General features: G+C 37.5%; 1 protein-coding gene across 2 annotated transcripts in view; it reads left to right on the plus strand.

The window, feature by feature from the left end:
* The window catches only part of LOC134602514 (core histone macro-H2A.1), an 80,140-nt gene that overhangs the window by 45,418 nt on the left and 7,070 nt on the right, over window positions 1–27,652 (plus strand). The window contains exons 5-8 of one of the 2 annotated variants that reach the window (XM_063447459.1): window positions 4,015–4,125; window positions 10,462–10,561; window positions 19,729–19,818; window positions 27,422–27,596. In XM_063447459.1, the coding sequence (XP_063303529.1) occupies window positions 4,015–4,125; window positions 10,462–10,561; window positions 19,729–19,818; window positions 27,422–27,596 (476 nt within the window). Of the gene's footprint in view, window positions 1–4,014; window positions 4,126–10,461; window positions 10,562–14,310; window positions 14,402–19,728; window positions 19,819–27,421; window positions 27,597–27,652 lie in introns of both variants that reach the window. The other variant, XM_063447460.1, reaches the window with a different exon arrangement.

Genomic DNA, 27,652 nt, shown 5'->3' on the forward strand with positions numbered 1-27,652 from the left:
TACGTCCAAGATGCATTATCTTGCACTTATCCACATTAAATGTCAGTTGCCACAACTCTGACCATTTTTCTAGTTTACCTAAATCATTTTCCATTTGGCTTATCCCTCCTGTAACATAAACCCTGTTACATATCTTAGTATCATCCGCAAAAAGACACACCTTACCATCAAGACCTTCTGCAATATCACTAATAAAAATATTAAAGAGAATGGGTCCAAGTACAGATCCCTGAGGTACCCCACTGGTGACAAGCCCAAGCTTCAAATATACTCCATTGACTACAACCCTCTGTTGCCTGTCACTCAGCCACTGCCTTACCCATTCAACAATATTGGAATCCAAACTCAAAGATTGTAGTTTATTGATAAGCCTTCTATGTGCAACAGTGTCAAAAGCCTTACTGAAATCTAGGTAAGCAATGTCTACTGCACCACCCTGATCTATAATTTTAGTTACCCAATCAAAAAAATCAATAAGATTAGTTTGGCATGATCTCCCTGAAGTAAACCCATGTTGTCTCTGGTCTTGAAATCCATGTGTTTTTAGATGTTCAACAATCCTATCCTTTAACATGGTTTCCATCACTTTCCCCACTACTGAAGTAAGGCTTACTGGCCTATAGTTGCCCGACTCCTCCCTATTACCTTTCTTGTGAATGGGCACAACATTCGCTAACTTCCAATCTTCTGGGACTACTCCTGTTATCAATGATTGGTTAAATAAATCTGTTAATGGTTTTGCTAGTACACCACTAAGCTCTTTTAATGAACAAAACTCATGTTTTCTAAAGTGCCATTTTGGTTTTTTTCTCTAACAGTAAAATATACCATGTTTTTCAGAAGATGCATTGGAATATAAGACATATCCATATACCGTATATACTCGAGTATAAGATGAGTTTTTCTGCACATTTTTTGCCTTATACTCGAGTGAGTGTCTGTATTATGGCAACTTACATTGCCATAATACAGACCAGGACCGCCGGGCTCATTACAAGCCCGGCGGTCCTGTTGGGGGCTGGCAGGGAGCGTTTACTTACCTTTCCTGCAGCTCCTGTCAGCTCCCTTCTCTCTCCTCCGGTCCGGTCAGCTCCCCTGTCAGCTCCCACTGTAAATTCTTTCGAGAGCCGCAGGGTCAGAGCGTTGCCACGGGTTACCATAAACCGGAGGAGAGAGAAGGGAGCTGACATTAGCTGCAGGAAAGGTAAGTAAACGCTTCCTGCCAGCCCCCTCCTACACAGCCCATCCACTGGACCACCAGGGAATGAGAGCCCCCTCCCTGGCCAGGTATTAAGCAGGGAGGGGGGGACGAAAAAAAATAACATAACAATTTAAATAATATAAAAATAAATAAATATTAAAATAATAATAATAATAATATAAAAAAATAATACAAATTCCCACCCCCCACCAAGGCTCTGCATCACATACACATACACACACACTGCACTCATACACACACACACTGCATTCATACACACACACTGCACTCATACACACACACACTGCATTCATACACACACACACTGCATTCATACACACACTGCATTCATACACACACACTGCATTCATACACACACACACACACATTCATTATATACACATTCATTATATACACACACTGTAAATAAATATTCAATTAATATAATTTTTTTGGGATCTAATTTTATTTAGAAATTTACCAGTAGCTGCTGCATTTCCTACCCTAGTCTTTATACTCGAGTCAATAGGTTTTCCCAGTTTTTTGGGGTAAAATTATGGGTCTCGACTTATATTCGGGTCGACTTATACTTGAGTATATACGGTATTTACAAAGTGATCAAGGATTTTTTTTTTTATAAATGAACCTGTACCATAATTACAGTACATTTCTGATTAAAGGCACATTATAGTCACCAAAACAACCTTTGCTGAATTAAGCAGTTTTGGTGTATACTGTGTTTCCCTGGAAATGACACATCCTCTGAAAATAAGCCCTAGTCACTTGTTTGCATAGATTCGCAGGATTCCATTCGCGAGTAAGCATATCTATGTTCGGGAAAGATTCCCCGAACATAGATTTGTGGGATTCCATACACTATTGAACTTGTTATGTTTGGGGGAATTCCCCCGAACGTAGACCTGCTTTCTATCACATGCTTGCTACTGTGTTTTCCTGAAATAAGACATCCCCCAAACATAAGGCCTAGTGCGTTTTTCAGAGGAAAATTAATACAAGACCCAGTCTTATTTTTGGGGAAACATGGAGTATCATGCCCCTGCAGTTTCACTGCTCAATTCCATGCCACATTCCACTTTTTTTTTACACAGCCCTGGGCTTACCTCTCTGCATGTGACTTACGCAGTCTTCCTAAACACTTCCTGTAAAGAGTCATCTAATGTTTACACTTCCTTTATTGCAAATTCTGTTAATTTAGCATCTCTTATCTTCTGCTTTGTTGATAGCTTCCTAGACCCTGCAGGAGCCTTCTATATGTAATTAAATCTCAATTTACAGAGCAGGAGATATAAACATTTAAAGTAAGTTACATTTGACTGAAAATAAAACCATTTTGTTTCCATGCAGGCTGTGCCAGTCACAGCCAGGGGATATGCTACTAGGACTACATAAAAAGAAACAGCAGTGGTTCATCTCCTAAATGGCAGTGAATTGAGGAGTGAAATGTTAGAGGCATGATTTGTACACAAAAACTACTTCCTTAAGCTAAAGTTGTTTTGTTGAGTTTAGTGTCACTTTAAATGTTTTGAGGATGCAGCATGTTCAGGTATAGGAAAATGTAGCAAGTGTGTGTTTTTTGGATGCAGTGTGTGTTTAAAGGGACACTATAGTTATGGGAACAACTACAAGCTTAATATAGTTCTTCTGGTGTGTATAGTATGTCACTGAAGACTTTTTAATGTAAACACTGCCTATCACTCAGACAGTCACTGAACATTCAGCATCTCCATGCTCATGGAGGCGCGGAAAGTTCCTTATAGAAATGCATTGATTTTTCCTTGGGAAAGCAACTGAATTGGCTGAGATTGTCAATTTTGATGATCTCAAACAAGGAGTAAAGTCACCTTTTACCTTTCTAACAGTAGGGCTGATCATTTAAACTGCACTTTTCTAACTATAGTGTCAGGAATCCATGTTTGTAAATATGTATTTTGACTACTGCAATCTGCTTCTCACTGGTCTTACGTGCTTCCAACTTGCCCCATTGCAGTCTATAATGAATGCGGCAGCGAGGCTCATCTTCCTGTCCGCTCAAGCCTCACCACTCTGTCAGTCCCTGCAATCTGGTTCTTGTTTTCAAATCTCTACATAAAGCTACTTCCACGTATCTATCCTCCCTAATACAAAAGTATGTCCCTACGCTCTGCCGAAAACCTGCGTCTATCCTGTGTTCGTACTCCCACCTCTGATGCTCGTATCCAAGACTTCTCTAGGGCTCCTCCGTTCCTGTGGATCTCCCTTCCCTTTTCCGTTAGATGCTCACACAGTCTCCACTCCTTCAAAAAATCATTAAAAACTCACTTTTTCACAAAAACATATCCCCTCTGTTTCTGTGTGTCTAACTTGTCTGGTTACAACTACATGTTTGTTAGTCCACCCATTGTATAGGGCTACAGAATTTGTTGGCTATATATAAAAAAAAAAAAAAAATAATAATAATATATATATATATATTTATCACTGTATACCATATTGAAGAAGAAAAATTGTGACGCCTCAGTGACCCTTCAAAGTGGACACTTCAGCACCTCACACAGTTCTTCCAGTGTCTTCTCCACTGTTCAAAACACTCTGCATCCTGTGTTGAAATCGCCATCAGCTTCTAGATCAGTCACCGATCTTTGTTGCTGTAATCCTGAGTGAGATTTGAGACATTGCAAGTTATTAGGGTAACCTGTAAAAAAAAAGGATTGCATTTCACTTGTTTCAGTGTAGTGTTTTAGTTGTATTTGCCCTTCTAAAAATGTTTTTTTTATTTGCTTTTATTTTTATGGGAATATTTTATGTGCTTTCAGAAGAAGCAGGGAGAAGTCAGCAAAGCAGCAAGTGCAGATAGTACGACTGAAGGAACACCTGCAGATGGATTTACTGTTCTTTCTACAAAAAGCCTTTTCCTTGGACAAAAGGTATGCATTTTGCTCATAGCAAAAAGGACATCTCTCTATGTATATATTACAATTTGTCACCAAAAAGATCATATTTTTTTATTTGCATGCATGTTTTGGCTATACCAAGACGCTACATTATGTATTAATTTTTTTATTGCATCATCTGCGGGAATACACACGCACACACAAACAACCAACTCCCCCCCCTCCCCCCCCTCGCCCCCCCCCCCCCCCCCCCCCAATTGTTCAAGCTGATAAAATTGATGATACACTGAGTATTTAGAATTTTTGGCGACATATAAAATATTTATTTGTAAAATTTCATGGCCGTGTTTGCATCTGTATGTCTGTACATCTGTATGTGTGTCAGTGTATATGCGTGTGTGTATGTGACAGTGTGTGTATCTGTATGTGAGCTAACATGCATCTGTATGTGTATCTGCATGTATGTGTACCCATGTGTTTCATTGTGAGTATATGTATATCTGTATGTGTGCCAGTGTTTGTATCTGTATGTGTGTCACTGTTTCTATCTGTGAATCTGCATGTGTGTCAGTGTTTGTATTTGTATCAGTCTCTCTTTGAGTGATTTTGTGTGTGTGATTCTGTATCTGTATGTTTGTATCTGTGTGTCTATGTATCTGCATGTGTGTCAGTGTGTGTATCTGCCCTGTATGTAAATGAGCCTGGGGCAGAGAAAAGGGAAAGATAGGGCAGAGGATAACATCTCCCTCTGTGTGTGTGTACAGGTGATACTCGAAAAATTAGAATATCGTGCAAAAGTTCATTTATTTCAGTAATGCGTAAAAGGGGAAACTAATATATGAGATAGACGCATTACATGCAAAGCAAGATAGTTCAAGCCGTGATTTGTCATAAGTGCGATGATTATGGCTTACAGCTCAAAAAAACTAAACAAATCCACAATCTCAGTAAATTACAATATTGTGAAAAGGTGCAATATTCTAGGCTCACAGTGTCCCACTCTAATCAGCTAAGTAAGCCATAACACCTGCAAAGGGTTTCTGAGCCTTTTCATTGTCTCTCAGTCTGTTTCAGTAGGAATCACAATTATGGGGAAGACTGCTGACCTAACAGTTGTGCAGAAAACCATAATTGACACCCTCCATAAGGAGGGAAAGCCTCAAAAGGTATTTGCAAAGGAAGTTGGATGTTCCCAAAGTGCTGTATCAAAGCACATTAATAGAAAGTTATGTGGAAGGGAAAAGTGTGGAAGAAAAAGGTGCACAAGCAGCAGAGATGACCGCAGCCTGGAGAGGATTGTCAGGAAAAGGCCATTCAAAAGTGTTGGGGACTTTCACATGGAGTGGACTGAGGCTGGAGTCAGTGCATCAAGAGCCACCACACACAGACGGATCCTGGACATGGGCTTCAGATGTTTTATTCCTCTTGTCAAGCCGCTCCTGATCAACAAACATTGTCAGAAGCGTCTTACCTGGGCTAAAGAAAAACAGACCTGGTCTGTTGCTCATTGGTCCAAAGTCCTCTTTTCTGATGAGAGCAACTTTTGGATCTCATTTGGAAACCAAGGACCCAGAGTCTGGAGGAAGCATGGAGAGGCACACACTGCAAGATGCTTGAAGTCCAGTGTGAAGTTTCCACAGTCTGTGTTGACTTGGGAGCCATGTCATCTGCTGGTGTTGGTCCACTGTGCTTCATTAAGCCCAGGGTCAACGAAGCCGTCTACCAGGAGATTTTGGAGCACTTCATGCTTATTTATTATTTATTTATTACTGCTATTTATAAAGCGCCAACAGATTACGCAGCGCTGTACAATTAGTGGAGAAACATACAATATACACAGACAAATACAAGAGGTAGAGAGAGCCCTGCCCGTAAGCTGATATCTAGCCATTGGAGTTTTTTTATGCAAAGTGCTTGGCTAGATGGCCCGTGAGCTTACAATCTAAAGGATACCATGGGGATTTGAGACAAGAGGTAGCAGGGGAAGTTTGGAGGTGATGGCTGAAAGAGTTAACAGAGAAGCAGCTATTGGTAAGATGTTAGGGGAATGAAGAGGTAATTGGGTGAGAATCTCAAACATGTAACCTTCCGCAGACGAGCTTTATGGGGATGCTGACTTCATTTTCCAGCAGGACTTGGCACCTGCCCACACTGCCAAAAGCACCAAAGCCTGGTTCAATGACCGTGGGATCACTGTGCTTGATTAGCCAGAAAACTCGCCTGACCTGAACCCCATAGAGAATCTATGGGGCATTGCCAAGAGAAAGATGAGAGTCATGAGACCGAACAATGCAGAAGAGCTGAAGGCCGCTATTGAAGCATCCTGGTCTTCCATAACACCTCAGCAGTGCCACAGGCTGATAGCTTCCATGCCACGCCGCATTGAGGCAGTAATTGCTGCAAAAGGGGCCCAAACCAAGTACTGAGTCCATATGCATGCTTATACTTTTCAGAGGTCCAAAATTGTTCTATGTACTCTCCTTGTTTTATTGATTGCATGTAATATTCTAATTTACTGAGATTGTGGATTTGGGGTTTTCATGAGCTGTAAGCCATAATCATCGCACTTATGACAAATCACAGCTTGAACTATCTTGCTTTGCATGCAATGCGTCTATCTCATATATTAGTTTCCCCGTTTACGTTGCATTACTGAAATAAATTAACTTTTGCACGATATTCTAATTTTTCGAGTATCATCTGTATGTGTGTCTGTGTGTATATATATATATATATATATATATATATATTTGTGTGTGTATGTATATATATATATATATATATATATATATGCGTGCCTGGGACAGATGAAGGAGCATACATATGAACGTGGATCAAGCACTTACTCTCGCGGTCTTGTCCTTGCCTGGGTGCAAATCCCTTATGTCAATATATACGTATCAAGGAAGCTGCACTCACAGGACTTTGTAAAAAATCTTGAAATTTTATTATACATCAGAAAATGTGTCGACATTTCAGTCCTCTATAAGACTTTTCTCAGGACAAGTTTCAATGCCAAAAACAGTTTATTTCACCTATTTAAACTCTGTTTTTGGCATTGAAACTTGTCTTGAGAAAAGTCTTATAGAGGACTGAAACATCAACAAATTTTTTGGTGTATAATAGCACAATACAACTTCAAGATTTATTTACAAAGTTCTGTGAGTGCACCTTCCTTGATTCCTTGATACACATATGTATATATATATATATATATATATATATATATATATATATATCCTGCGATGGATATATAAAGAAAAATCATAAATGTGCACAACTGGATTTAGAAATTTATACTTAATTTATTGTGCAAAAACATTTTTCAAAGGTTCGACGTTCTCAAGATCAGAACATTGCAGTTTATAAACAGTGCAAATATACACATAATTCAAATAAACACTTACAAATAGATGTAAAGTGACTCTACACCGCCCAGTGAAGTGATGGAAGACCACGTGTGACGTCATTACGCTACGTCCCCAACGTGGATACTATGGTAGCTAAGAAAGTGATGGGCAACCAAAAATCCGCTAGTGATGGGCAACCAACAATCTGTGAATAATACTAAGAGCCAAAGACAGCTCTTCCGAGATAGAGGATTACAGGGGGACCAGGGAAGCTATATTGTATAAGTACAAACCAAAGTGAAAGTGTGAAAAAAATCAAAACCATGCCTAAGCCGTGCATAAATCGTGATAAATAGCCTCCTCAGTACCCCAAAAAACAATGTATATAAATAGTTATAGTGCAGGTAGCAATGAACATAAACAAAGACATATGGATTTTAAGAATAAGATACTGACAGACATCTATAGTCCATCCCGACATATGGAGGACTCTGCAGAAAAGCCACTTTAGTGATATCATGTAGTTAATAGTCATTTTTCAGCATCTGGCCACAAAAGAATAAATCAAATCAAAATACACTTCATGGTGAATAAACAATTATAGAAACATAGAGAACACTATGTTCTCATTTAATCCATTTGTGGATACAGTATTCAAATGGTGTATCCAATATGACTCACGTTGCAATGTCTTAGATCTGTCTCCGCTACGGGGTAAAGGGTGGACATGATCAATGGCAATGAATCGGAGAGATGGGAGACGGTGCCACATGGTCAGAAAATGCTTAGCGACTGGTTTATCAGTCTTTAATCCCTGTATGCAGTATTGATAGTTGAGCAATGTCCTCGAATGCGGTCTCTGAGCGTTAGGTCGGTCTTGCCAATGTATGCCACAGGTTTTTTTTTTGAGGAGGCTATTTATCACAGTTTATGCACGGTTTCGATTTTTTTCACACTTTCACTTTGGTTTGTACTTATACAATATAGCTTCCCTGGTACAATATAGCTTCCCTGGTACCCCTGTTTTGGTTGCCCATCACTAGTGTTGCTTAGCTACCATAGTATCCACGTTGGGGACGTAGCATATTGACGTCACGTGGTGTTCCCTCACTTCCAGGTTAACGATCAGGCGGTGAAGAGTAACTTCACATCTATTGGTAAGTTTTTATTTGAATTATGTATATATTTGCACTGTTTATAAACTGCAATGTTCTGATCTTGAGAAAGACCTTATATAGGTCGAAACATCGATACTTTGAAAGAAAAATTTTGCACAATAAATTAAGTTTACATTTCTAAATCCAGGTGTGCACCTTTATGATTTTTCAATATATATATATATATATATATATATATATATATATCTATCTGGGACAGAAAAGGGAGATGTTTACCTCTGCCCCATCTCCCCTTTTTCTCTGCCCCAGGCAGATACAGACACATAGATACAAACACTGACATACATTCAGATACAGACACACACACAGATATATATGCCTCTGGCAAAAGAGGAGCAGGGGAGCCTGGGTCAAAGGAGAAGCAGGGGGAGAGCCTAGGGCAGAGAAGAAGGGGAGATGGGGCAGAGGAAAACATACACATTTGAAATAACTGCAACTACATTAACTACAAACATTTCACTAATATGAAGGTTACAATTCCAGCATGGGTTGCACAAGTGAAACAAGGTTGGGGACCACTGCCGTAGTGGTTATGGTGCTTGCATTGTTCCTTTAAGTGCCTATTGGTTCACTGGCCACTGCTAATTTTAGTGAGTCTCACCCGACCACATTACTGCCATTGGGTCCCAAATTGAGAAACATATCTAAAGCTTTAATGCAGTTTACACGACTGCAAATTAATTAACATGTTTTTGTACTCCTTTAATACAACTTGTGAATAATGCAATACTTGGGGTTTCTAAAATGCTCAAGTTATTCCTTACTGAATACCAACCAAAGCATAAGTCAGTGTGCTTTAACTACATTAACCATAAGATTTTTGACTGGCAGGGTGTCGTGGTTGCTAAAGTAAATACCCACAGAACTGTATACAGATGTGGTAAAAGTTATCAATAAACTTGTTGCATAAAGATTTATCCAAAAAGAATACTACTGGGATGTCCATTTAATTCCTCAAAGGACGATTGGTATTTCAGTGTTTTTTTTAGCGATACACATTATAATTAACCAATTAGTTTTGCTTTGCCTAGCATGAAGGTGAATACTTTAGTAGGTATTGCCATGAAAACAGGCTGAACAAGGACTCTTGAGGATTTGAGTAAAATAGCTCTGTTACGGTGGCAGATAATCCTTCAATATTGTATTGATATTTTGTGGAGCTTAGAACTTTAAAGAAAATGTAATCCTGTGTTTTTAAAAGCAAATGAAACATTGGATGAATAAATCCAACACTAATCTCTAGTGCATTATTTCCACAAACAAATCTAATATGTGCAGAACTCCAGCTGCTCATTTGGAACTAGAATTCAGATACATTGTATTATTTCCTCTCCAGTAATTTTGCACCTTGGGATTTAAGATTCTGTGTAAATCACACATTCAATGATAAATGTATGTAAACATAGTATAAATACTCACATGTAATGCCTGCATATACTAACTGGAACAGCACAACCACTGTTGCAAATATACAATTTTTTAAATTATTGTACTTAATAAAAAAATAAAAACAACATATACACAATAAATAATGCCAAAATAAAATTTATAACATTAAGATCTGCAAATCTCTGTAAATTAATGCAAAGAACAACAAATAAATTAAATCTAGTCAGTAATAAACCTCATAATTAGTGCACACCTATGTCTTAACATAAACTGTTTATTTTTCTTAAGAAAGTAGCATTAATATTATTTCATGTTTTGTTTTGAAATTTTACTTTGATACTTTTTTGATTTGCTGTGTTTTTGCTTCTGGCTATGTTGCTTGCTGTATTTCTGTTATTTTCTGAACTTTTCCTGTCGCCCTATTACTTCCCGCCTCGTGCTTTTCTTTTCAGCTGAATCTAATTCACAGTGAAATCAGTAATTTAGCTGCATTTGAGGTGGAGGCTGTTATCAACCCTACCAATGCTGACATTGACCTTAAAGACGATATAGGTAAATGGGGCTTGGGGTTGATATAGCTAATGGCCAAGTGATAATTATAGATTTAAAAAAATATGTTCCATTTCTCAAAAGAAGTATATAACTTTAGATATTGCTGTTCGTCAAGATAAAATATGCATAATATAAACAATTAAGTGTAATCTTGCTTAATAATTTTGGCTGCCTCACATTTTTTAAGCTTTATTACCATTTTTTATGTCTATAATTATCTTATGCTGTTAGCTGCTTCTTAACTTGAGTTTTGTGCTTGCGTCTAGTTTCACAAAAGGTAGTTTCTCCATTTTACCTAGGCAAAATGTATTTTTAAGTAGAAAGGACTACTAGAATGATATGATACTCCAATTGAAACATAAATAAATGGCAACAATCTGAGCAGTTATTTGAGGTTGGCAATGTAATATGCATTGGAAAAAGTGAAAACCATGTGAATTTTTACTAAATGTAAGTAAAATAGTGGAAATTTACATTCTGAAGAAGATTTGAACCATACAACTAAGGAATGGTTTAATTGATTCTATAGCAAAATAAGCATAACTGTTGTTCCATTTAATACAATTCATGCTAACGTCATAGTTCCTTGCAAAATTATTGTATGTAGAAATTAAGATTAGAGCAGATATATATCCATAGCAATAAAGTAGAGATTGTAGCTGTATTAGTCCAGTTATGTAGATGTAGAAAACAGATACAATTTGTATATTGTAATACTTTTTTTTATTGGGCTAACAGAATGTTGTAATGTAATGCTTTCGGGAGAACCTCCCTTTCTCAATTCTAAAGCATTTCTGAAATCCTTTGCGGTAGTAACATCACTGCAAATTTGTGATTTCTGTGGGAAAAGCAAGTCTATGGCTTGACTGGTGTGCAGATTTTTGTTTAACATTGTATTAACTATCCACAGGCTTTAGGTGGAAGGGGTTTTCAATCACAAATTTTTCTTACCATAACCTTTTTGGTTTTTGCTTCCCAAGCACTACCAAGCCTCACTAGCAAACCAGTAACCAACCTCATGCTGATGATTTGCATTAACAATGAAACAGCTGTCCATGAGTAGTTCACTGGCTTTGCATCTTTTCCGAAGTTGTGTGTCAAAGCTGTTGTATACAGCAAACACAGACTCAAAGGAATCCATGTTTAAAATGGAATGAGGCAAAAATGTGATTATTTGTTAAACTAATTTGCATATGCCCACCCAGAATTCTTTGCAGTAGTAACATCACTGCAAATTTGTGATTTCTGTTGGAAAAGCAAGTCTTACGGCTTGACTGGTGTTCAGATTTTTGTTTAACATTGTATTAACTATCCACAGACTTCAGGTGGAAGGGGTTTTCAATCAAAATGTTTTCCCGCCATAAACTTTTTGGTTTTAGCTTCCGAAGCATTTCTGAGCAAAGACGACACAGAATTCAAAGTTAAGTTGTGATACAGGGGTTAAAGCGACATGAGTGCAGATAAGACACAGGTTTGATAGAAAGTACTTACCATTCTCGCAGAGGGTCGTAAATATCTTGTGTGAGGATCACAGAGTGAGGGAGAGAGAGAAAAGAAACCAGCAAAGAGTGTAGAAAATGGTTCTAGAAGGAGAGAGTAAAACATTTTTGAATTACTTTGATTAGAGATGCATGAATTCCCATCCATGAGTTACAGAATATGCATGAAGGCCTATATACAACATACACACACTCACACACATGTAAATATACACAAGTAGTGTATATGTACAAGTATACACAAGTACATACACAATATACACAAGTACATAGAATGATATACAGCATTATGGATGCATAATAATATAGGTAAGGTTTTAATTCCAAACCACAAGTAATATAGGCATGACTGCTCTACCATTGTGATCCATTCTTTCAGCATGGCTGAATAGGACTTTTAGTCTCTTCACATGGAAATAACAAATCAGACTGACTTGATGCCCACGTGCACCTGCTCGCCGGCTCGTGCTCAGTCGCTCACATTATTGCAGGATCCTCCTAGACTGTTTGATTGACAGTCAGGGGAGAGTACCCTAGTTAATTTATAAAAGTGCTGATGTCTTATAAAATATATAATTTTGCTACCCTAACTGATGTAGGACGTCCTCACGCTTTGCATGAGCGTCACCAAAAACCCCATTATACAATGTTTTCCTATGGGGGAAGTCCTAATACTACTTTTTGATATGTTTTGGCCTCATTAATATGCTATATTTTTTTTTATCAAATCTCTATTTTTGTATAAAATAAATAAATGTTTTGCAGAATGCTGCACCATAAGTCTGCCTGTTTAACCACAACCCCTCTATACAGAAAAATGTACACCGTTCAACCACTGACAGTACTGTGTGATCTGAAATGCAAAACAACCTGCATTAGAAGGAAAGGGCATCTAAGGAGGCATATATAAGGGAAATCAATACATGTTTGTACATTATATCACTGTCTGCAGGCAGGTTGTAAATTAAAAGCTGCTCACACAGTGCTGGTGGAGTGGAGACTCCTTTGAAGTCTTTGTTGCACGAGAAGCATGGCTAAAGAGGGAGACTTGTGGTACAGAATTCTGCAACACAATTTTTTGTGCACAAAAAAAAGATTTGAACATACAAACAAAATACAGTATATTAATGAGACCAAAATCTACGTGCATTAAACTTGTATTGTGTCCCTTTAATAGTTTTGGTCCACATTATCATGTAATTTTAACCCCTTAAGGACGGGGGGGCGTTCTATGCCGTCCTTTTTGGGGTGGCTCTAAATGCCGGAGGGCGGCATAGAACGTCCCCGCCGTCCTTCATACTCACTCGGTCACCGCTGATCCCACGCCGGCGTTCGTGATCCTGGGGTACATAGTACTATAGTGGTTACGGTGCTTGGCATTTTCCATTTAGTCCTCTTTTTGTTGAACTCAGAATCACTGAGTTCTAGAAGTTTCACTTTAAGTTTCAATTTAAGCTTTCTTGGTTTGACAAAGCTTCACCTAATTACTGCTCAGATGCCCTCAAAACGTCAAATTTCATGTATAATCTTTATTTGTTAAAACAGCTAATACAAGGTAGCATTACTTATACAACTAAATCTCAGAAATGTTGTTATGTAGGCATATTACTACAGAAATCATGAGAAAAAATCCAAATGGCAAATTGTATGTCCTGCACAACATACTAAGTGTTAATTAACAAACAGTAGTGTCTCAAATTGAGAATGGAGAAACTGTCTTATGTATGCGTCTTATATATGTGTTATGTGGATATTTAATACCTATTTTTTTCACAGTCTGCACTTTTAAATAATCAAAATTAATACAGTTTTAGGTTTTACCAAAAGTTCTTCATGAAAAAGATCAAGTAATATCCACATGATATTTAAAAAAAAGGATCTGGTCTGTTTCTAAACTGTTGCTTTCATTTACCAGAATTCTCAGGCACCTATAATGTTTCAACACTTGCAATCTTATTCTCTATTTGGAAGATATGTGGAAAATTAAAATCGGCATTCAATTTTAAAAACATCAATACATTGGATATTTCCTAGTTTTGAATATTATGAAATGTATTGTTCACTAGTGCAGATCAATAGCATAAATCTGTTTTCTGAACTGTTCTGTACAATTTTACAATTCACATGTGTTGGACCATGATTTCCTTGGATCTTCAAAGGTAGGAAAATAAGGCTTAAGATAAAAGTCATCAAATGTAGAATATGTTCTTTATCCCACATGGTTGACATACATTTGTTTGCCTATTATAGTTGCAAGTTGTAAAGGCTGACATTGCCAACCTTGACAGTGATGCTGTCGTTCACCCGACAAACTCTGACCTCTACACCGGTGGTGAAGTAGGTAATGAAAAGTTTAGTGATGCAGAGTTTTATATATGTGTGCATGGTTAATTAGCAGCAAGAGCTTGCTTTATTTCCAAGCTGCTCAAATCTGCATTTTGCTGATTACTTTATAACCTGATTAATTCACCTAAAATATAATTTTCTTCCAAACAATCGAAACATGCAGTTCCTTGTATAGAACCAAGTGTCTGTTATTAGAGATGAAATATCTGGATTTACTGCTTTATATGTTTGATAGCAGCCAAGTGTAGCTCATGTATTTACTTTGTTTGCTTATCTAAATAAATAAATATATATATATATATACATATATATATATATATATATATATATATATGAGAATTGGCAAGGCAATCGACAATTATATGTCATAGTTACCAAAATGAAAACCTTTTCAATTCATCTACTTCTCCAAATTACCTATTTTGACATATAATTGTTGGTTATCCGTTGAGTGAATAAATAAAATATTTGGGCATATTCAAACATGGATGTTGGATGGCTTCTTCAGCCTATATGGTAATACAAATATGTGATCTTATTCTCTCCAGTTTCATCCAAAAAGAAGGGATTCTCATGCTAAGTCAGGCATAGGCAACCTTCGGCACTCCAGATGTTTTGGACTGCACCTCCCATGATGCTTTGCCAGCACTATGGGTGTCAGAGGATTATGGGGGATGTAGCCCAAAACATCTGGAGTGCCGAAGGTTGCCTATCCCTGTGCTAAGTCATCTGTTTAGTAGACAGTGAGGTTTTGGGATGGGAAGGGGTTATTTGCTTAGAAAAAATATATTATTTCAGCCACAGAGTGGCTGATCCCCTGATGAGTTTGAAAATTTTCCCACTGACAAAGAAATGATCAGACTATAATTTTAATGGTAGGTGTATTTTAACAGTGAGAGACAGAAAAAAAAATCCAGAAAAGCGCATGTCAAAAAAATTATGAATTGATTTGCATGTTAATGAGTGAAATAAATATTTGACCCCTCACTTAGTACTTGGTGGCAAAGTCTTGTTGGCAATTACAAAGGTCAGACGTTTCTTGTAGTTGGCCACCAGGTTTGCACACATCTCAGGAGGGATTTTGTCCCACTCCTCTTTGCAGATCCTTTTCAAGTCATTAAGCTTTCAAGGTTGACGTTTGGCTCCCTTCACAGATTTTCTATGGGATTAAGGTCTGGAGACTGGCTAGGCCACTCCAGAACCTTAATGTGCTTCTTCTTGAGCCACCCCTTTGTTGCCTTGGCTGTGTGTCTTGGGTCACTGTCATGCTGGAATAACCATCCACGACCCATTTACAATGGGTGAGGGAAGGAGGTTCTCACCCAAGATTTGACTCTACATCGTCCCTTTGATGCTGTGCAGAAAAACACCGCCAAAGCATAATGTTTGACGGTGGGGATGGTGTTCTTGCGGTCATAGGCAGCATTCCTCCTCCTCCAACCACGGCGAGTTGAGTTTATGCCAAAGAGCTCGATTTTGGTCTCATGTGACCCCAACTCTTTCACCCAGTTCTCCTCTGAATCATTCAGATGTTCATTGGAAAACTTCAGACAGGGCTGTACATGTACTTTCTTGAGCAGGGGGACCTTGCGGGCACTGCAGGATTTTAGTCCTTCGCAGCGTAGTGTGTTACCAATTGTTTTCTTGGTGACTATGGTCCCAGCTTCCTTGAGCTCTTGTGTAGTTATGGGCTGATTCCTCACCGTTCTCATGGTCATTGAAACTCCACAAGGTGAGATCTTGCATGGAGCACCAGACCGAGGGAGACAGTTATTTTGTGTTTCTTCCATTTTGTTGTCACCTTCTCACCGAGCTGCTTGGCGATGGTATTGTAACGCATTCCAGCCTTGTGTAGGTCTACAATCTTGTCCATGACATCTTTGGACAGCTCTTTGGTCTTGGCCATGGTGGAGAGTTTGATTGATTGCTATGTGGACAGGTAATGCACTGAGATTAGGAGCACTCCCCTTAAGAGAGTGCTCCTAATCTCAGCTTGTTACCTGTATAAAAGACACCTGGGAGCCAGAAATCTTGCTGAGTTGTAGGGGATCAAATACTTCACAAATATTTCACTAATTGACATGCAAATCAATTAATAACTTTTTTGACGTGTTTTTCTGGATTTTATTTTTGTTATTCTGTCTCTCACTGTTAAAATACACCTACCATTAAAATTATAGATTGATCATTTCTTTGTCAATGGACAAACGTTCAAAATCAGCAGGGGATCAAATACTTGTTTCCCTCACTGTAAGTGAATAGATTTTTAATGCGAGATGGATTTTAATAACATTTGAATACACAGAAGACCTATAAACTGATTTCAGATGAAAATTGTCTAGATGATAAATTAAAAAGCATGTAAAACAAACCAGTACAAAATAATAAAATATTTAAGTCAGTCACAAGTGAAGTTTCCTAGGTTCCTACACTAATGTTTACAAAAGTTAACACTGAATAAAGACAGAATGATTTAACACTTTTGTATGAGATTTTTCAAATAGATGACTTTGTCCTTTAATAACATGCACAGCAGGGCTTTATGGAATGAGCTGTAATTTCTAGAAGTAGTTTGGGCCAGGAGTACTCCAGATGTTGTGGACCACATCTCCCATAATGCTATTACAACCATTAAACTGGCAAAGTATCAGGGGAGATGTAGTCCACAACATCTGGGGTGCCAAAGGTTGTCTACTCCCATTCTAGTTATTCACTGTATTACTAATGAAAGCTGTTTTCTGAACTACAATGCACACGATTCTTAGGTATGCCTACTGCTGACATGAAAATATGTTATTGGAGAGGCACTGCAGGACAGAAATTGTTCTGTAATCAACAAGAAGGAATTATATTAAGAATGTGGGCCCAATGAGACAGATTTAACATCCATAATGTGCATAATGATTTACACTGTTAATGTAGTTATTTTCTGCACAAAATACACAAAAATTCAGATAGTTGTATAGGCCAAGGTTGTAAAATGTATAATAGCTGAGTTAGTACTTGGTGTGTCTCTTTAAGAGATTGATAGTCTAAAGTAGATACCTGTTATGTTGCCATTACATTATTGTGGCTATATATTATATGATGTGTTGGCTATATTGGTAGGTGCACATCAAGAGTTAAATCAAGAGGTGTAGTGCATGGTTGTTTTTTTGGTTCAACTGTGTCAGTTTTTTCAACTGCTAATTGTGATAACATATATTTTATTGACAGATTATATTTTGAAAAAAAATCAAACCACTATACTTACTCGAGTACAGATCCTCTGTTGCCGGTAACCAGTGTCAATAAGCTGGACCAGCAGTGCAGAGCTTAGCTCATTGCCTGAGAGCGCCATCAGGACTCAGCCCAGTGGAGTTTGCTTCAAGTGGATATGTCACCAAAAATAAACTTAAATTAATCTTCTTCTATATGACAAACCAAAAAAAGTGTAGCGCTCAGATTATTATTAATTTGGGTTCTTCTATATAACTCCCTATGTCTGAATCTCTTTTCATTTATTTTTTACTGAGTACTCTAATTTTCATAAAATTCATAAGTAGAGACTATTTTTCCTTAATTATAGCAGTCATGTTTACAAAGCTGGCTGTATTGGTTATGATGCTTGGAGTGTTTCTTTTACTGAATAGCCATAGTGAATGTATCTCTCTCTAATGGTAAAGGTCACTCTTCCTCTAATCCGTTAATGTACTGTAACTCAAGGCACTTAGCACTGGCATTATTTTGTTCATCACCACATAATGCAACAGAGAAAAGAATGATGGCACAAAAAAGGAGAATGAGAATTTTGCTCCCAAATTGTAGAATGTGTCCTCCACCTCTTGGTTATGTTGGTGAGCTATGTGAACTTTATTTCTGCAGCTGCTTGTTTCATCATTACAATCTGGAAACATTACATATTTGCTAACAATGTGGGGCACAACCTGCCTATACTGACACATATCTGGCAGATCTAGTGACGACGGCAGATTACATTTTCACTTAAACTGATGTCATCTAAGTAAACCTACAGAAAGTGAAATCGTCAAAATTGGCAGCTAATGCTTGAGTATTTAATGAACAGAACTCTGTGAGAACTGTGTGACATTTTGTTCCATTACCAAAGTGTTTTTTAATACATTTGGTAATTCAGACAAGGATTCAAGCTGATGATTTTTACAGAGTGAAATAAATGTGCAACTAATTGATTTTAATGGCTTGTTTTGAGATGTTATTTAAGAAATATAATTTGGCCATGAGGAAAAATCCAATTCTACATTATACCTCCATTACTGTCATAAAATACCTTATTTTACATTAATTCAGGTAAACCTTAGACATGTTCTGTAGCAGGAAATAAATATCTTCCTTGTGTTTATGTAAAGAAAAAAGTATGTAAGTCTAGACAGGCGGTGGTCCAGTATAATTACTTTTGTTTTCAAAATGTGTAGTAATTTTGTCATGCATGATTTGCACATTTACATAAAGTGCCTGAATTTCAATTCCTCTAGTTATATATTTTGTGATTTTGTATTCCAAAAATATCTGTAAAATATGCCTGTTTAATAAGTATATCTATGCTTTAAATTGCCTAATAAATTTCCATTGACTTCATTCTGGGATTTCTCAAAATACTAGTCGGTGTAAGTCAAAAGAACGATATTACAATTTAATAGATTTAATTCTAGAGATTGAGTTAAAAAAAAAGCCAACTTACTCTTACTTGGTTCTCCAGGTTTCTTATTCAATGTTGGCACAATGCCCAAGCTTTAAAGCATTATTCATTTCCTAAATTGGTTTAGCCTTTTTCTTATTTTTTTTTTTTTATCCATTGCAAACTAATGTTAATCTGTAAAGCTTCTTATTTGATCCATGTCAATTCTGATTTTTCACTGTTGATTAACTAGAGAAATCCTAGAATGTTGTAAAATTCATGGTTTACTGCAAGCTGATTATTAACAAGAAAGATGATATAGAATATCTAATCTATTTGAGCTACAAAATACAATACAAATATCTAGATTTCCTGTATCCATGCCATTATTCATTTTTGACCTTCCATAGATTTGTCCATGTAAAGTATTTGCATCAGTGTCCTCAATTCGAACATGTTTCTTAATGTTTTGCCAAATGAAATATGTTCCACATAAGAACATTTTTTGCTGATTTGGCGATTTTAACAAAAACAAAATGGATACAGTTTTTCTAGTTTTGATTTTATATTGTAGTTTACCACACAGCTAAAGAAGGAAGGGTGAATGAATGAAATAACACCTTTTGAGGTGCGATATAATGATAAACATCTTCTTATTCTCTTATTTTGTTCTTTTGTGTTTTTAGGCAATGCCTTAGAGAAAAAAGGTGGAAAAGAGTACGTGGATGCCGTTAGTGAAATGAAGAAAAAGAATGGGCCTTTAGATATAGCAGGAGGTGAGACTTTGGTCATTCATCAGTACTTGTTTTGTCTTTAGAAGTATGAAATCACTAAACATTTAGTTTCAGCTCATTGCGACTGACACATCGCAGTACAGGGCCCCAAAACTCACTAAAACAACACGATATTGTAATTTTCCTGTGCACAAAGCATGGCATGTGTAATTTCCACTATCCTCCCGCAGGCTAGGATATATATGTCAATCACAATGTGAATTATGTTTTTTAATGCACAGTGTAACATCACCCAGCATGTAGTGCAGTGTTTGAAAACATCACCTGCCTCTTGCAGAGGCGTAACTAGAAACCACAGGGTTCTTGTGCGAAAATTGCCCTGGGCCACCCAGCCCCACCATATGTCATATTCACGGGTGAGTGTGGCATGGCTTGTTGGGATGAGTATAACAGAATTGGTGGGTTGAGTGTGGCAGGGTGAATAGGGGAAGAGATAAGAACCATTCTAGTCTGCCCAATTTTCTAAAATTATCTTATAGTTAGGATAGCTTATGCCTATCCCATGCATGCTTAAACTCCTTTACTGTGTTAAACTCTACCACTTCAGCTGGAAGGCTATTCCATGCATTCACTACCCTGTATCTGTTGCCTGTCACTCAGCCACTGCCTTACCCATTCAACAATATTGGAATCCAAACTTAAGATTGCAGTTTATTGATAAGCTTTTTATGTGCAACAATGTCAAAAGCCTTACTGAAATCTAGGTAAGCAATGTCTACTGCTCCACCCTGATCTATTATTTTAGTTATCCAATCAAAAAAATCAATAAGATTAGTTTGGCAAGATCTCCCTGAAGTAAACCCATGTTGTCTCTGATCTTGCAATCCATGTGATTTTAGATGTTCAACAATCCTATCCTTTAACATGGTTTCCATTACTTTCCCCACTACTGAAGTAAGGCTTACTGGCCTTACCCGACTCCTCCCTACTACCTTTCTTGTGAATGGGCACAACATTCGCTAACTTCCAATCTTCTGGGACTACTCCTGTTAACAATGATTGGTTAAATAAATCTGTTAATGGTTTTGCTAGTACACCACTAAGCTTCTTTTCTCATTGACTTATTTGTCTTTACTTTTGACAGTTGAAATGGAACCACCTCTTCTGTAAATTCACATGTAACAAATGACTCATTTGTCATTTTTCCTAACTGAGGTCCCTTTCCTTCATTTTCATCTGTAAATACTGAACAAAAATATTAATTGAGGCAGTCAGCTTGACCTTTATCCTCTTCTACATACCTTCCTTCTTTTGTTTTTAATGTAACTAATCCTTGTTTTACTTTCCTTTTCTTATTTATATATCTAAAAAAATGTTTTGTCCCCCCTTTTTTTTATTGACTGTGCTATTTTCTCTTCTGTGTGTGATTTGGAAGCCCTTATAACTTGCTTAGCCTCTTTCTGCTTACTATTATAGATCATTCTGTCTTCCTCACTCTGGGTTTTTTTATAATTCCTACATGCTAACTTTTTGTTTTTTACTATTTTGGCCACATCTACGGAGTACCACAGTGCTTTCTTGAATTGTGTGCTTTTACTGACAAGCCTAATGCAATTTTAATTGTTTTAAATAATCCCATTTCTCTTGGACTCCATTTAAATTGCTCCAGTCTGATAATGACTCCTTTACACATATTCTATTTTTAGAAAAGTCTGTTTTTCTCAAGTATAAAACTTTAGTTTTTGTGGGGTGTGACTCAGTCACTGTTCTTATATAAAAACACACTGACTGATGATCACTGGATCCTAAACTTTCATCTACAGTAATATCTGAGAGATTGAGGAGGGACAAAGCAGCCAGTTTAAACTGGTCTGGCAGTGTCCCTGGGACAACGCCCTGCTGGAGAAACAATAGGACAGGAAAAGGGGGAGGGGAAGAGGCACATTTTCCCATGGAAGTCACTTTTTAGCCTGTCTTTTTGCAGGGCCCATTGTCTTGGGGCAAGAGGCTGGCAAGCAGGCCTCTCCAAAAATCCCAGTGACAAAGGTGCTTTTGTCACAGCATCTGCCTGTCGTTCTGAGTGTTATCCACAGGCATAACTTCAGAGAATGACAGTGTGGAAGCAACCTGCCGTATATCGTTGGCAAAAACACTAAAAACTTAATTTACCTCTGAAACCTCATTGCAAGCCAAGTCATTTGTCCCTAGATGGACAAGTACATCCACTTCCCCTGCTTTGCTCGCTTAACAATATTACAAATACGTCTCCTTTCTCTGTGAGCAGTAGCTCCGGGAAGACATCTCACAAGACCACTATTGTCCAGCTCCACACCTCTTATGATAGAATCCCCCAACAACAACTGCTTTCTATTAGGCCTCACCACAGTTTACAAGCCTGTCTCCATAATACCACTACACTTTGTGCCTGAGAATGTCTCCACAACACCACTACACTTATGGTTGAACCTTTACTTGAATACACAGAAAGTCCCCATTCTTGGACCACTTTTGCTGAAGTTAGTAAACAGCACATCATTAAAAGATTGTAAATGTAAGTGCCTTATAAACCCAGACTTGTGTTGTTGTCAGGGCACAACCCTGTCCCAGATTCATTAATCCCTTTTTATTGCAAAAGCAGTTAGAGACCATTTTAACTACAATAATTTTTTCTGTCCTAAATCTTCACCCTGCGTTCCTCTCTGGCTTTTTTTTTTTTTTAATTGACTTGCTATTGCCAGGATATGAACTCACACTGCATAGTCTTCTGTTTACAAAACTCATCCACTTCATGTGTCAGCTGTCACAGGCAAAAATAACTGGGGCTTCAGCCCAAGGAGAGTCCATCTTTATTTGTTTACTGTTCAAAATTATTTACTTTTATGTTACATTATTACATACCGTAAGTGCAAAATCTGCAATTGAAGGTGATATTTATTGTAATGCTGAGAGAGGATAAACACCTCCAGCTGAACATTTTCTGGGGACTCAAGGCTAATAAGGAATCGGTACTAAAATTGGACCTGGGGCTTTTGCATGAGTGTAGTCTAAAGTCATTATGAAGTATTTACAGTCAATTTATCAAAAACGTAGGAACGGCAGAGTGATAACAGCACTCTTTGCCTATCACGTCCATCCAGTTTTTTGTTTAGGTTTTCCAAAAACAAAGCAAATTTAGGAATTCAAAAGTTAGAGCTACTAATTTAGGCTCAAATCTCTAAACGTTGTAGTGGAAGTGTGTGTTTAATCTTGTAAAACATTATGACACACTTCAATTAGTAATCACTGTATAAAGCTACTACTAGCTTAATAAACATTTATTTGTTTAGCATCAAGTATAACAAAGCCACTACGCAGTATAGTCTTTTATTTCCTAAATGAGAACTAACATGCCCATCTTCTGCCCCAGAAGAATCGATTTGCTGCTTCTATAGGAAGAATGGTTAGTGACCAGGTTCAGACCACTACAGCTCAATGGTGGAAGTGGTGGATCTGACGGCTCACCAGTCAGCTCTTCTGCTGAAATTAAAATCTCTGCTATATCTGTCTGATGCCAACAAATGACTTCATGTGTCTTTGCTTCAGACATCTACCCTCCCACTACCATTTAAAAAAAAACGAATTAACTGAAAATACAAGTAGTGCACTGTTGTATGTGAAATGTACACATATGGATAAGAACAAGTGTGCCAGCACACTGATCTAGCTGAGCACAGAATAAATTGGATTCATCCTAATGCCATTCTCTATTAAGAATTATATATATGCTTTTTATTTTAGTTTTTTTTACCTGCTGATTACATTAATAGCTGAAGCTGACATGCCAACTTTGTTTATTTTCCAATATGCTTAAAGTAAAGCTTTTCTGGTGTTCAGAAATCCTATTTTCTGCCTTTTCCTATATTATGTGCAGGTGTTTCATAATCTCACTGAGACTCTGCACACTCTCAAAGCCCTATTTCTTATAAATGTGATAATGGCATGAGTGTAAATCACAGACCTCTTCAACTTAACCTGCAAAGTTCAACAAAGCAGTGCACCTCTTTCAGGGACAGCATAACTTCACAGGCACACACCACAGTAAGATTAGAACAGAGAGTAAAGAGTCCCAGTGTTAAGGTGAAGCACTTAAGCTGCCATATTGGCCACATTTTGCATATAATTCCCCATCTGATTACCCAAGTGTCAGGTTGTTTTATTAGATTTCTTGAAAATTTATGACACATTCTCCATGTGCCAAATTAAACAGTGGGACATAAATTAGAGCAAATTGGAAATGTCTAGTTCCCAACCTCTTCAATATGCTGGGGAGCAACGCCCGAATACATAATTATTCTTGGTACTCTCAATACCCTGTGAAATTTATTGGTGACCCTGGTTTTCCTGCAAGCACTTTCATTTTGTCCCCTCACGATGGCCCTTTTATGTCTATTAAAAGACTCTGAAATGAAAAAAAGGTAATTGCACAGATGGAAAGAGTGTATTGAGGAAATAAATGCAGGTTTTGGTCACTTCAGTGCTTCCAAATGTAATGTTTTCTAGCAGATATTACACTATTAATGCACAATGATGTTCTGGCATGTTTACACTTAATATGTCATATTTGCACTACATAAAATGGTTCGCAATCATACAGAAAAGTATCTACAGTGCCTTGCAAAAGTATTCACTCCCCTTGGCATTTTTCATGTTTTGTTGCCTCAAGACCTGGAATTAACTTGGATTGTTTGAGGATTTGCATCATTTAATTTACAGAACATGGCCACAACTTTGAATATGTTTTTTTATTTTTTTATTTTATTGTGAAGCAAACAACATATAGGACAAAATAACAGAAAAAGTCAATGTGCATAACTTTTCACCCCCCTAAAGTCAATACTTTGTAGAGCCACCTTTTGCGGCAATCACAGCTCCAAGTCGCTTTGGTTAAGTCTCTATGAGCTTGCCACATCTTACCACTGGTATTTTTGCCCATTCCTCCTTGCAAAACTGCTCCAGCTCCTTCAAGTTGGATGGTTTGCGCTTGTGAACAGCAATCTTTAAGTCTCGTCACAGATTTTCTATTGGATTGAGGTCTGGGCTTTGACTAGGCCATTCCAACACATTTACATGTTTCCCCTTAAACCACTCAAGTGTTGCTTTAGCAGTGTGTTTGGGGTCATTGTCCTGCTGGAAAGTGAACCTCTGTCCTAGCCTCAAATCACACACAGAGGTGTACAGGTTTTGCTCAAGAATATTCCTGTATTTAGCACCATCCAACTTTCCCCCAACTCTGACCAGTTTCCCAGTCCCGGCTGCTGAAAACATCCCCACAGCATGATGCTGCCACCACAATGTTGGTGTTCTTTGGGTGATGTGATGTGTTGGGTTTGCACCAGACATAGCGTTTTCTTTGATGGCCAAAAAGATCAATTTTAGTCTCATCAGACCAGAGCACCTTCCTCCATACATTTTGGGAGTCTCCCACATGCCTTTTTGAAAAAACTCAAAACGTGCCATTTTGTTTTTTGCTGAAAGTAATGGCTTTCTTCTGGTCACTATGCCATAAAGCCCAACTCTATGGAGCGTACGGCTTATTGTCGTCCTATGTACAGATACTCCAGTCTCTGCTGTGGAACTCTAGGTCTATGTGCTGCCTCTCTGATTAATGCCCTCCTTGCCCGGCCCGTGAGTTTTGGTGGGCGGCCATCTCTTGGCAGGTTTGCTGTTGTGCCATGTTCTTTCCATTTGGTTATCATAGATTTGATGGTGCTCCTGGGGATCATCAAAGATTTGGATATTTTTATATACCCTAACCCTGACTTGTACTTCTCAACAACATTGTCCCTTACTTGTTTGGAGAGTTCCTAGGTCTTCATGGCAGTGTTTGGTTAGGGGTGCCTCTTGCTTAGGTGTTGCAGCCTCTGGGGCCTTTCAAAAAAGTTGTGTATATGTAATGACAGATCATGTGACACTTAGATTGCACACAGGTGGACATCATTTCACTAATTCTGTGACTTCTGAAGGTAATTGGTTGCAGCAGAGCTTTTTATGGGCTTCATAACAAAGGGTGTGAATACATACGCACATGCCAATTTTCTCTTTTCTATTTCTAAAAATTAGTTTTATGTATATATTTTTCTCATTTCACTTCACCAACTTAGACTATTGTGTTCTGATCCATTGCATAAAATTCTGATTAATAAAACATTGAACATAAGGCTGTAATGTAACAAAGTAGGTAAAAAGTCAAGGGGGTGAATACTTTTGCAAGGCACTGTATATGATGAAAATGTAGTTCTAGTTCTGAATATAGCAGTTTAGATATTAGTCAAGTATAAAATTATAAATTCATGGAGAACAGTGAGGTAATGCTGAAATACTTTCAACATGCATACAACACAATCAACCTTTATCACTACTAAGTAGTTAAACAGAGATTTAATATTTTACTTATCTGCCATAGATATGTATTGCTACTAAATAACAATTGAGCTGTGTGTTTAGAGTGAAACATCAATAAATGTTTACATTGTTAATACATTATTATTTCACTTTCATTCGCTGTAAATATAATTGAAGACAACATGTATACACTAATTTCTGATCGTTTCTTTACTGCAAAAGAAAAATGATGACATACAGCAGCATCTGTAATGCAGTAAATCATTATATATATTATCATTAACTGCATTTATTGTGAAATTCAATTTAAGTCAGTTTTTCCCGGTTTATACTTTTGTTATTTGGAACAAAAGGATTAATGGTAGTTAGGGGAGAATGAATCTTCATACGCCGCAGGGCTTACGTCGTATTGCTTGCACCATACAGATATTTTGGAATGAGAAAGTGAACCTTCTAAATGTGATGGCTCCTGTGGAGATAATGTACATAGGGTAGGGCACTTTATAACGGTTGATACCATAAAAACGTAAACCACTTCATTAAACCTTGCCCCTCAGATGTTGATCCAAGCATCTCACATAATTTTTTGAATGCAGCAGATGACCAGGTAATCATGAGAGTTGCAATTCAACATTCGTGGGCTAAAGTTTTAAATGCCTGTCTGCATGTGACTTAAACATGTTGCTCATACTTGAGCATTACAATTTAAAGGGACACTTTACTACTCAAACCCCCAAAATAGAAACACTGTTTAGTAGATATACAATCAAAATATGCATGCATTTAATTATTATTTTTTTCTTCGGGATTATACCTAGAAGTTTCTTGCAAAAGCTGCAGATCTCTTGTCTAAAGCTTTTGCAAACCTTACCCTTTTAACTCAGCACTGTTTTTCTGTGGCTGTCCAATTACAGACTTCTCACTTCTCAATGCAGCTCAATGAAAAGTCTTTGCAGGGCAGATGCTCTGGGCCACTTAAGTTGAGGTGTCTGAAGTGTCCCTTTAAATGTAATGTCAGAAGAAATTATTTACAGTAATTATTATTATGAAGCAACATTGCCAAAAGAAGGTGTATATGAGGCTTTGCTCAAACTGTTAAACAACAATAAATGTATCTTTCAGTTAAACCATATACGTACCAGCTGCCACATCATTACTATAGCATGACACAGTATGTATTTATTTTTTCCCTTTACAATTATACTGCTACCTTGAAAGACTATTAATATCATGGCTTTATAACATATATTCTGCTTCTTACTAGCTTCTGTGAGTAATGGTCATGGATTGCCTGCAAAGTTTGTTATCCACTGTAATAGCCCCACTTGGGGATCTGACAAGTGTGAAGAATTGCTGGAAAAGACTGTGAAGAATTGCCTAGCTTTGGCAGATGAGAAGAAAATTAAGTCAATTGCTTTTCCTTCAATTGGCAGTGGGAGGTAAGAGTGCACAAATAATGTTTTACAAAACTAGCATGGTGTCTGCATATATACAA

Source organism: Pelobates fuscus, chromosome 3, assembly GCF_036172605.1.
Source record: "Pelobates fuscus isolate aPelFus1 chromosome 3, aPelFus1.pri, whole genome shotgun sequence".
Classification (NCBI taxonomy): domain Eukaryota; kingdom Metazoa; phylum Chordata; class Amphibia; order Anura; family Pelobatidae; genus Pelobates; species Pelobates fuscus.